Source organism: Scyliorhinus torazame, chromosome 5, assembly GCF_047496885.1.
Source record: "Scyliorhinus torazame isolate Kashiwa2021f chromosome 5, sScyTor2.1, whole genome shotgun sequence".
Classification (NCBI taxonomy): Eukaryota; Metazoa; Chordata; class Chondrichthyes; order Carcharhiniformes; family Scyliorhinidae; genus Scyliorhinus; species Scyliorhinus torazame.
The window spans coordinates 245,606,174-245,618,780 of NC_092711.1; the positions used below are offsets into that span (position 1 = coordinate 245,606,174).

Sequence of the window (12,607 nt, forward strand, 5' to 3'; positions counted from 1 at the left end):
AACAAATGCCTTACTGAAATCCATATACATCGCATTCACTGCCTGATCTTCATCAATGTGTCTCGTCACATCCTCAAAGAATTCAAAGAGGCTTGTGAGGCATGACCTGTCTCTCACAAAGCCATGTTGACTATCTTTAATCAAACTATGTTTTTCTAAATAAACATAAATCCTTTCTCTCAGAATCCTTTCCAGTATTTTGCTCACCACAGACGTAAGACTGACTGGTCTGTGATTCCCAGGGATTTTCCTATTCCCTTTCCTGAACAGGGGAACAACATTCGCTTCCCTCCAATCATCCGGTACTGCTTTAGTGGAGAGTGAGGACGCAAAGATAATCGCCAACGGTGCAACAATTTCCTCCCTTGCTTCCGTTTGGCCCAGGGGACTTATCTATCCTGATGCTTTTCAAAATTTCTAACACATCCTCCTTCTGCTGAACGTTGTTCTCACAAGAAACAAGGTTCCACTCTCTAGTGAATACTGAAGCAAAATATTCATTTAGGGCCTCCCCCTCCTCCTCAGACTCTGTGGACACAGCACTAACCATCACCCTTTGAAATTCAATGGATATTACCATCGCTGAATTCCCACAATCAACATCCTGGGGGTTACCATTAATCAGAAACTGAACTGGACTAGCCATATCAATACTATGGCTACAAGAGCAGATTAGAGGCTGGGAATCCTGTGGTGAGTACCGCACCTCCTGATTCTCCAAAGTCTGTCCACCATCCACCACGCACAAGTCAGGAGCGTGATGGAATACTCTTCACTTGGAAATATATCGTTGTTCCTTCACTGTTGCTGGGTCTCGTTAGCAATGTCACATCCCATGATGGCATTGCTAGCTAGACATACAAAACCTAACATTTCTTGGCATATATTTTAGAGCTCCATGTTGCAGTTTGTTTGTCCACTTCTAGGCCTGCAAGAAATATATTAGTATGAAACTATGATTTTTGTATCTGGTGCTTTCATTTTTCCTCTCTTGCCTCGAAGTTTCCCTTTCTCCAAAGTTGGAGGGTTCATTTAAGCAGCTGGGAAATTAAAACTTTTAATTAAAAAAATAAGCTTTAAATAAAGCCTTTAGTTAGCTTCCCTATGGGCGGGATTCTCTGGCTGCGTTCGCCCGGCAACCGGAGAATCCCGCCCGAGGTCAATTGATTTTTCCATTGTCGGCGCCTCGCCCATGGTGTTCTTGCGGCGGGTGGGGAGGGAGAATCCAGCCCTGTATCTAAGTGATAGCAACAGAAGAGAAGTGAGTAGCTTTTTAAGTAGTAAGATGTATTTGTCGTGGCAACATTTATGATCTACTAGAAAGAGGAATGGCAGGGCAGCAACAATCTCTCGAGTGAACCTCCTGTGCCCCGTGGTAACTCCAGGACGCTTCATGTGTCCGAGATAACCACATGGTCAGGTAGTGTCATCGGTTGCAGCAGCTTAAGCTCCATGTTTCAGAGTTTCAGCAGCAGCTGGCATCACTGGGGAGCATCCATGAGGTTGAGAGATTTGTGAATAGCATGTAATAGATGTGGTCATTCTGCAGCTTAAGAGTATGAAGGGAGAGAGGAAATGGTTGAACATCAGACAGTCAAAAAGAAACAGGCAGGTTATGCAGGAGTGTCCTGAGTGTACCTCACACTCCAACCTAATAATCTTTATTATTGTCACAAGTAGGTTTGTATTAACACCGCAATGAAGTTATTGTGAAAATCGCCTAGTCGCCACATTCTGGCGCCTGTTCAGGTACACAGAGGGAGAATTCAGAATGTCCAATTCACCTAACCTGCACATCTTTGGATTGTGGGAGGAAATTGGAGCACCCAGAGGAAACTCACGCAGACATGGGGAGAATGTGCAGACTCCGCACGGACACATGTCATAATATATACCAGTATATCATGGTGCAGACACACACACTGATGGACACGCAGTGGGACCAATCAACACACACAACACCGCAGCCAATCACCAGTTAGAGCACAGGCACTATAAAGACAGGGGGCATCAGAGTTCCCGCTCATTTGAGCTGCAGCTTCCTAGTAGGACAGAGCTTACAGCCTGCAGCACAGACATTCACCATGTGCTGAGTGCATCAACTGGTTAGGACAAGGCAAAGGTCTTTAATTAAAGCTAGTATTGTTTTAACCCACAGTGAGAGTATGTTAAACTATTAATAACTCAATAAAATAGTGTTGCACTATTTCAAGTGTTGGTCACCTGTATGTGTTCCACGGATCAAGTGCGCCCAACACAACATGATACCAGGAGTTGAGGGATATTAGCACTTCTTAGACCTATCTGCAAGTGAACTGCCTTCCGCCAGCATTCTGTCATCCTGCAACATGGACAACATCTGCCCGCCGCCGCTGCTCCGCATCGCCGGCAACCTAGGGGCCAACTGGAAGATATTCAAACAGCGCTTCCAGCTCTTCCTTGAGGCCACAGACAGGGAGGACGCCTCGGACACCAGGAAGATTGCTCTCCTCCTATCCACAGCTGGAGACCATGCCATCCACATTTTCAATTCTTTCACCTTTGCGGATGATGAAGATAAAGTTCAAGACGGTCCTCCTCAAGTTTGACACTCACTGCAGCGTAGAGGTGAATGAAAGTTTTGAGCGCTACGTGTTCCAACAGCGTTTGCAGGGTAAGGATGAACCTTTCCAGTCCTTTCTCACTCACCTCCGCATCCTTGCGCAGACTTGCAGCCACGGGCCCACCTCCGAATCCATGATACGCGACCAGATCGTTTTTGGTGTTCAGTCGGACCCCCTATGACAGCAGCTTCTCAAAGTAAAGCAGCTCACCATAGCGACCGCCATTGAGACCTGTGTCTTACACGAAAACGCCATGAGTCGGTATTCCCACATCCAAGCGGCTGAAATGGCGCGGCAAGGTCCCCACGAGGCGGAACGGGTCCAAGCAATTGAGCAACTCCAGGGCCTCAGCCTGGATGAGGGCGGCCATTTTGCGCGCTTTTCACGGACTCCCGCGCTTGTGCGCACCACACATGACCGCACCCTGCATGCGCGGTGGCGCAGCAACGTGCTGACGCTACGACGTGCGGCAACTGTGGTTCCGCCCATTTAAAACTGCAATGCCCTGCCAAATCTCGACAATGCCTAAGATGTGGCAGACTTGGCCACTATGCTGCCTTATGCCGAGCAGCTCAGCCTGCCAATTCATATCGCTTCAGCCAGCCTTGCAGGAATGTCCGGGCAATTCAACCCACGGTCACCGAGTCCGGTGCGGACCTCCCACACAGCAGTGACGCCGAGGACCTGAAGGCGCCTTTTTGAGTCGGTATTGTGACAGAAAACAGGGTGTCCCCGAAGCAAAGACACCAGCCGCTGTCGGTATGCAGCATCGATCCAGACGATGAGTGGTGTGTCACCCTGACGGTCAACCGGTCCCAAATACGATTCCGCCTGGACACTGGTGCCTCCGCCAATCTCATTGCGCGGTCTGACTTCCAAAGCCTTCGTGTCAAACCAGCCATCCTTCCATCAGTCTGCCAGCTATTGGATTACAATGGCAATGCCATTGATGCCAGCGGCTCGTGCCAACTTGAAGTGACGCACAGGTCACGCAAAGCCATCCTCCCTTTTGAAATTGTGGGCTCCTCGAAAGCCTCCCTGCTCGGCGTGCAGGCATGCAAGCTGTTGAACCTAGTTCAGAGAGTTTACTCTCTCTCTCTTGATGACACGTCTGCCTTTCAGGACACCAATGTCGTGTTGGGTGTTCCGCTATACAGACGAACCAACATGGTTGCAGATGGTACAACTCTGTTTTATTACTATCAATACCAACATCTGTAAACTTATGACTGTGGTTCGTTCTTTACCCTTTAACCTGTGGACCCAGCCCTAACACTATCTTAGAGAGGCACTCAGCACATGGTGTATGTCTGAGTGGCTTGCTGTGAGCTCTGTGCCCTGAGCTGTCTCCTGCTGGAATGAGCGGGAACTGTGGTGTTCCCCGTTTTATAGTGCGTGTGCTCTTGCTTGTGATTGGCTGTGATGTTGCGTGTGTGTTGATTGGTCCGTTGATCTGTCCATCAGTGTGTCTGAGTGTTTGCACCATGATGTTTATCTGAATATCATGGCATCCCCCCTTTTTTACAAGAATATGTGCCTATGTGGTAATAAATATAAATGTGTACTGAGTGCAGCTGAATGTGTGTGTGCAATATCTACAACATGTACATGCGGCTAAACTATATACATAGGAAGGTGTCAGGTGCAACATAGCAACGAGGTTGTACCATAAACAAAACAAGTGTAATCATCAAACATCAAAAACAAACTCCTGTAACGACAAAAAGAGAAACATATTAACATTGTGGCATAACACTTTAGTGAGTCCAATGTTCAAACAGGCTTATAAGTCCAGCCTAGTAGGGCTACGAATTCGGGTTGACCGCATCAAAGGTGGGTCAGGATCCACCGGCTGAGGAACGGGCCTGGCCACAGGCGACAGGGGAATATGCATGGTGGCAGGAAGCTCCACAAAGTCGACATCAGGAACAACAGGAGGGCGTGGCACCGGTGTATGATCACGTAGTGAGCACGGAAGCAGGCGAAGAGCCCGGCGATTACGCCGGCGAATGGAGCCATCAGGCATGCGAACCAGGAACGTGCGGGGAGCCACGCGTTGGGAGAACTATGGCAGTTGCTGACCAGCCACCCTCTGGTAGATGGATGCGGACGTTGTCTCCAGGCGCCAAGGCAGGAAGGTCAGTTGCCCGCGTGTCATGTGCCACCTTCTGCTGAGCACGCTGCTGTCGCATCCTTTGCAGTACTGGAGCATGGTCGGGTGTAGGAACAAGAATGGATGGCACAGTGGTCCTGAGGGCACGACCCATCAACAGCTGGGCTGGTGAGAGGCCTGTGGACAGTGGGGCCGAGTGATAGGCCAGCAGCGCTAAGCAGAAATCCGATCCGGCAGCAGCAGCCTTGCAGAGGAGCCGCTTGACGATATGGACTCCCTTTTCCACATTGCCATTTGACTGGGGATGCAGAGGGCTGGATGTCACGTGTGTGAAGCCATACGAAGCAGCAAAAGAAGACCATTCTTGGCTTGCAATACAGGGCCCATTGTCCGTCATGACAGGAAGCGGAATGCCGTGGCGAGCGAAGGTGTCTTTGCATGCCCTGATGACAGCGGACGATGTCAAATCGTGCAGGCGTATGACCTCTGGATAATTCGAAAAGTAATCTATAATGATGACGTAGTCCCTGCCGACCACATGAAAAAGGTCCACACCCACCTTCGCCCAGGGGGACGTTACCAACTCATGGGGCTGAAGCATCTGAGGGGGTTGCACCGGCTGAAACCTTTGGCAGGTGGGGCAGTTGAGCACCATGTTGGCGATGTCGTCGCTGATGCCCGGCCAGTATACCGCCTCTCGGGCCCTCCGCCTGCACTTCTCAACCCCGAGATGGCCTTCGTGTAATTGTTCGAGGACCAACCTGTGCATGCTGTGTGGAATCACAATCCGGTCCAACTTTAGGAGGACACCGTCAATGATGGCCAAGTCGCCCCGGACATTGTAGAATTGTGGGCACTGTCCTTTGAGCCACCCTCCCGTCATGTGGCGCATCACACTTTGTAGAAGGGGGTCAACCGCAAGTCTCCCGGCAAATACGGGGCAGACTTGAATCGTTAGCTGGCAGATTGGCCGATGTGAAGGCCACATGCACTTCGACCTGACATACGAACCCCTCTGAATCGGGCGGTGTGCTCACTGCTCTGGACAGAGCATCCGCGATGATGAGGTCCTTGCCCAGGGTGTAGACTAGTTGGAAGTCGTACCTCCGGAGCTTGAGCAGAATGCGCTGGAGGCGAGGGGTCATCTCATTCAGGTCCTTTTGTCTGATGCTGACCAGGGGACGATGGTCAGTTTCCATGGTGAACTGAGGGAGACCTTACACGTAGTTGTGCAAATTATCTATGCCGGTTAACAAACCCAGGCACTCCTTCTCGATCTGCACATAGCGCTGTTCTGTGGGGGTCATGGCCCGCGAGGCATAGGCGACCGGGACCCATAATGCAGTGTCGTCCCGTTGCAGGAGTACCGCCCCAATGCTGGGCTGGCTGGCATCAGTCGAGATCTTCGTATCTCGAGAGGTGTCAAAGAACGCCAATACCGGGGCTGTGGTGAGCTTAATCTTGAGCTCCTCCCATTCCTTCTGGTGTGCGGGCAGCCACTGGAACTCTGTGGTCTTCTTCACTAGGTGGCGAAGAGCCATTGTGTGGGAGGCAAGGTTGGAATGAACTTCCCCAGGAAGTTGACCATCCCGCGAAAGCGTAGCACTGCCCTCTTGTCTGCCGGCTGCGGCATGGCTGTAATGACGCTCACTTTGTCTGCATCCGGACGCACTCCTGACCGGGATATGTGGTCCCCCAGAAACTTTAGCTCAGTTTGGCCAAAAGAACACTTGGCGCGGTTGAGGCGCAGGCCGTGTTCTCGTATCCGAGCAAAGACACGCTGGAGACACACACCTCGCAGTGTCCCAGCACCCCTCAAGGACCGCCTCAAGCAGCAGCTGCAGGACCTCCAGGACCAAGGAGTGATTTCCAAAGTCACGGAACCGACCGACTGGGTCAGTTCCATGGTATGTGTAAAAAAGCCTTCCGGCGAATTGAGAATTTGCATTGATCCCAAGGATCTAAATTGCAATATCATGAGGGAGCATTATCCAATTCGCAGCGCGAAGAGATCACATGTGAGATGGCTCGCGCCAAGCTCTTCACCGAACTCGACGTCTCAAAAGGATTCTGGCAAATCCAGCTTGACAAATCCAGCAGGAAACTGTGTACATTTAATACCCACTTTGGCAGATATTGTTACAACAGGATGCCGTTTGGGATCATATCTGCTTCAGAAGTGTTCCATAGGATTATGGAACAAATGATGGAAGGCATTGAAGGTGTTCGCGTCTATGTCGACGACATAATCATTTGGTCCACCACCCCGCAGGAGCATGTCAGTTGCCTCCAGCGCATATTCAAACGTATACGTGAGCAGGGCCTCCGCCTCAACAGGGCCAAATGCTCTTTTGGTCAGACGGAACTCAAGTTCCTCGGGGACCACATCTCCAAGTTGGGTGTGCGGACGGATGTGGACAAGGTGGCTGCTATCACAGCCATGAAAACGCCAGAGGACAAGAAGGCGGTCCTCCGATTTCTGGGCATGGTCAACTTTTTAGGGAAGTTCATCCCTTACCTTGCCTCTCATACCACGGCTCTCAGGCCAGGAAGACGACAGACTTCCAATGGCTCCCTGCCCACGAGCGCGAATGGGGAGAACTCAAAACCAAACTCACCACGGCCCCGGTCTTCGCTTTCTTTGATCCAGCAAAAGAGACCAAACTTTCGACCGATGCCAGCCAATTCGGCATTGGGGCAGTGCTCCTGCAAAGCGATGAGGCCTCATCATGGGCCCCCGTTGCATTGGGGCAGTGCTCCTGCAAAGCGATGAGGCCTCATCATGGGCCCCCGTTGCATATGCGTCAGGCGCCATGAACCCCAGGAGCAGCACTACACGCAGATAGAAAAGGAGTGCCTGGGCCTTCTGACCGGTGTGGTTAAGTTTCACGATTATGTGTACGGACTTCTTCAATTCACCGTCGAGACTGACCATCGCCCGCTGGTCAATGTAATACAGAAAGACTTGAACGACATGACGCCTCGCCTCCAGCGTATTCTTCTCAAGCTCCGGCATTATGACTTCCAGCTGGTATACACCCGAGGCAAAGACCTCATCATTGCTGATGCTCACTCCAGGGCAGTCAACACTCCATGTGACCCAGCGGGATTCGTCTGCCAGGTTGACGCCCATGTGGCCTTCGTGGCCTCCAATCTACCTGCCACGGATGCACGCCATGACCAAATTTGCCGCGAGGCGGCGGCTGACCCTTTGCTGCAGCGTGTCATGCACCACCTAACAGACGGGTGGCTCAAGGGCCAATGCCCTCAGTTCTATAATGTCAGAGATGATCTGGCGGTAGTAGACGGGGTTCTTCTGAAACTGGACCGCATTGTCATCCCGCATAGCATGCGCCAGCTTGTCCTGGAACAACTACACGAGGGCCATCTTGGCGTGGAAAAGTGCCGCTGATGGGCCCGTGAGGCAGTGTACTGGCCCGGCATTAATGAGGACATAGCCAACACAGAGCTGAACTGCCCCACTTGTCAGCGCTTCCAGCCGGCCCAACCACATGAGACCCTGCAGCCCCATGAGTTGGTCACCTTGGACCAAGGTGGGCATCGACCTGTTCCACGCGCTGGGTAGAGACTATGTCCTGATCGTGGACTACTTTTCAAATTACCTGGAGGTGATACGTTTGCACGATATCACATCGTCTGCAGTCATCCGTGTCTATAAGGACACCTTTGCTGACACGGCATCCCACTCACGGTTATGTCGGACAATGGCCCCTGCTTCGCAAGCTAGGAATGGTCCAACTTTGCCAGGCGGTACAATTTTGCCCAAGTGACATCCAATCCCCTGTACACCCAATCCAACGGCAAAGCGGAGAAGGAAGTCCATCTCGTCAAACGGCTCCTCTGCAAGGCTGCCGATGCTAGGTCTGATTTCTACCTCGCCTTGCTGGCCTATCGCTCCGCCCCACTGTCCACTGGCGTGTTGCCAGCCCAATTGCTCATGGGTCGTACCCTGAGGACGACGGTGCCGTCCATTCATGTCCCAGACCTCGACCACGTTCCGGCCCTTCGACGGATGCAGCTGTCTCATGCACAGCACAAGGCAGCTCATGACTCCAGTGCAGCTGATCTCCCTGCTCCGGCTCCAGATGACAACGTCCGTATCCATCTTCCGGATGGTGGCTGGTCTGCAACTGCTGTTGTCCTTCGGCAGGTGGCCCCCGCTCGTTCCTGGTTCATCTACCGGATGGCTCCATTCTGCGCAGCAATCGACGCGCCCTTCGTCTCGTTCCATGCTCACCTCGCCCTCCTGCTGACCCTGCCATGGACTATGCAGAGATCCCTGTCACTCGATCCCTGTCACTCTGCATCCTCCTCACTCTGACGCAGTCCAGCCCGCTCCTCAGCCGGCGGCTCCCGACCCACCCTTGAGGCGGTCAACCAGAATTCGTCGCCCACCTCAGCGACTTAATTTGTGAACTTTGTGGACTTATAGACTTTCTGAATTGTTCTGGTCTTCCGTTTGATCGTTTACATGGTTTGCATATAGTGCTCATCTCGTTATTCTTGTTGCATACTGTTTTTCTGCACCAGGCACCTTCCCATGTAAATAGCTTAGTTCTCATGTACATAGTCCTGTAAATACGTCTTTCACGCACACGTAGTTAGGGACATTCTCCCAATACACTATTTATTGCCACACCTGTACATTCTTTTATAAAAGGGGGATGTCATAATATACACCAGTATATCATGGTGCAGATACACACATTGATGGACACACAGTGGGACCAATCAACACACACAACACCGCAGCCAATCACCAGTTAGAGCACATGCACTATAAAGACAGGGGGGGCATCAGAGTTCCCGCTCATTCGAGCTGCAGCTTCCTAGTAGGACAGAGCTCACAGCCTGCAGCACAGACATTCACCATGAGCTGAGTGCATCGACTGGTTAGGATAAGGCAAAGGTCTTTAGTTAAAGCTAGTATCGTGTTAACCCACAGTGAGAGTATGTTAAACTGTTAATAACGCAATAAAATAGTGTTGCACTATTTCAAGTGTTGGTGACCTGTATGTGTTCCACGGATCCAGTGCGCCCAACACAACAACACAGACAGTGACCCAAACGGGAATCGAACCTGACGTTGGCGCTGTGAAGAACAGTGCTAACCACTGTGCTACCGTGCCACCATTCAACCAGTATTCAGTTCAGGTGCTGTGCCAACTGGCCAACACTCTCTGACTATTCTACCATTTAGTAAACTATAGGTTAGTATATCTACACACGTATTTGATATAGAACAAAGAAAATTACAGCACAGGAACAGGCCCTTCGGCCCTCCCAGCCTGCGCCGATCCAGACCCTTTATCTAAACCTGTCACCTATTTTCCAAGGATCTACTTCCCTCTGTTCCCCGCCCGTTCACATATCTGTCTAGATGCATCTTAAATGATGCTATTGTGCCCTCCTCTACCACCTCCGCTGGCAAAGCGTTCCAGGCACCCACCACCCTCTGCGTAAAAACTTTCCACGCACAACTCCCTTAAACCTTGAAATCGTGACCCCTTGTAATTGACACCCCCACTCTTGGAAAAAGCTTGTTGCTATCCACCCTGTCCATATATCTCATAATTTTGTAGACCTCAACCAGGTCCCTCCTCAACCTCTGTCTTTCCAACGAAAACAATGAATGAAATTAGTCCAACAAGCTTATTTCATAGTGTCAGTGTCCAGCTACTCTGCCATTTTCCCATAGTTATCAAAACTATGAGTTGGAAAACACCATCAAATACCAAACAAAACTCCAGATGGCATGCTGAATAATCTTGAATCATTGACACAAGTCTTCTACTCACCATTCGTGCATTGATATCCAGCATGTCCTTTGCACATATCAGCAGAGGCCCGATGAGTCCTGAGGCAATATCACGATCCTTATCCACATTGCTGAAGTAAAATCGAGTCAGGCAGCCCAAGTCAGAGGCAGTAGGTCCATCGCTTTCAGTCACACTCCAGAAGTAAGTGACTGTTTTATTGGGCTGAACAATGAGATTTCTTATATTGTGATCTGTAGAGAGAACCCAAACAGACATGCATGCAGAATTGGCCCAATAATTGGAGGACATCTAAAAATAGCTTTCATCGTTCATGTCATTTGTGAATCTAACTGTCAAAATCATCTAATCTGAAAACATTCCAATGAGGATATTGTCCAGCAAAACACCTTCAGGTGTTGATGAAATGTGGTTGCTGTGGAGGATGGAGCAGTTCTGGTCACCATTACATATTGTAGTAGTTGAAATCTATATCTCTTTAGGAGTAGCATTTTTATTCTTAATGTAGTTTCAATCTGGGTTATGACATTAAAAAAAATAATGATGAGGAGAACTCACCAAAAACTGTGTTCAAAATCAACATGGCAATTTAATCCACGACAAAAAATGTAAAATCCTGATATTCACCAGAACTGCGTAATTAATACAACAAATAGGTTAACTCCAAGGAGACTCATCTAATTTGCTTCACATGTAAATCCTAGCCTTTAACTGAAAAAAAAGACCTACATTGATATTGTAAGTTATATGTGCCTCAAACATCTCAAAGCTTTCATATACAATGAATTACTTTGAAGTAAAATGACTGCTGTTAGGTAGGTAAATGTAGCACCTATATTGTGCACCAAGATTTCATCAGCAACAATGAAATGAAGGCTCAATACATTTTTTGGTAATGTTGATTGAGATGAGGGGCGAGATTCTCCAACCCCCCGCCGGGTCGGAGAATCGCCGGAGGCTGGCAGGAATCTCGCCCCCGCCGGTTGCTGAATTCTCCGGCACCGGAGATTCGGCGGGGGCGGGAATCGCGCCGCGCCGGTTGGCGGGCCCCCCCCGGCGATTCTCCGGCCTGGTTGGGCCGAAGTCCCACTGTTATAATGCCTGTACCGCCGGCGTGGATTAAACCATGTCTCTTACCGGCGGGACAAGGCGGCGCGGGTGGGCTCCGGGGTCCTGGGGGGGGGCGTGGGGCGACCTAGCCCCGGGGGGGGCCCCATGGTGGCCTGGCCAGCGATCGGGGCCCACCGATCCGCGGGCGGGCCTGTGCCGTGGGGGCACTCTTTTCCTTCCGCCTTCGCCACGGTCTCCTCCATGGGGGAGGCGGAAGAGACTCCCTCCACAGCGCATGCGCGGGGATGCCGTGAGCGGCCTCTGACGCTCCCGCGCATGCGCCGCCCTGCAATGTCATTTCCCGCCAGCTGGTGGGGCGGAAATCAGTCCGGCGCGGGTCTAGCCCCTCAAGGTGAGGGCTCAGCCAGTCAAGGGGTGGAGGATTCCGCACCTTTGGGGCGGCGCGATGCCGGACTGATTTGCGCCGTTTTTGGCGCCGGTCGGCAGACGTCGCGCCAATACCAGAGAATTTCGCCCGTGAAAAGAGAAAATAATAATAACACTGGTTGAGGCTTAGGAACAGATCATAACCACACTTTCTGCTACTTGTGGTGCAGGCCAGAGAAACAAGCTGTAGCGCACAATGACTTACGAGAGATGAGAAGTGATGAAGTTGATCCAGGCTTTATTAAGCGATGCTTGTCCCCAGCAGCTCAGCAAAAGAATGAAGCTGCGGGGAGAAGCTCGGGTTCTTATACTCCGCCTTCAGGGCGGAGCCAGAAGTCGGCAGATCCAACCAGGACCCGGGATCTGTCAGCCAATAGCATCTCGGCTTCACAGGTCCCACATGACCCCTAATACAGACCACCGCACAAGCTTCTATACAAATAAAGGTCTAATTAATGGAGAGAGTATGTCCAACATAATTGTGAAAAACACATTGGGCTGGATTCTACGATTCTGAAGCTATGTCCTCATGCTGGCGTGGGAAAGGTGGCGTTTTACGACCGAAAATTCGGCACAAAACGGCAACCGATCCTTCG

The 12,607-nt window shown here is 50.9% G+C and overlaps 1 protein-coding gene across 1 annotated transcript in view; it reads right to left on the minus strand.

Moving 5' to 3' along the window:
- Positions 1 to 12,607, minus strand: part of f8 (coagulation factor VIII, procoagulant component) — a 128,476-nt gene that overhangs the window by 75,747 nt on the left and 40,122 nt on the right. The window contains exon 10 of the mRNA XM_072505270.1: positions 10,536 to 10,747. Coding sequence (XP_072361371.1) covers positions 10,536 to 10,747 — 212 coding nt within the window. The remainder of the gene's footprint in view (positions 1 to 10,535; positions 10,748 to 12,607) is intronic.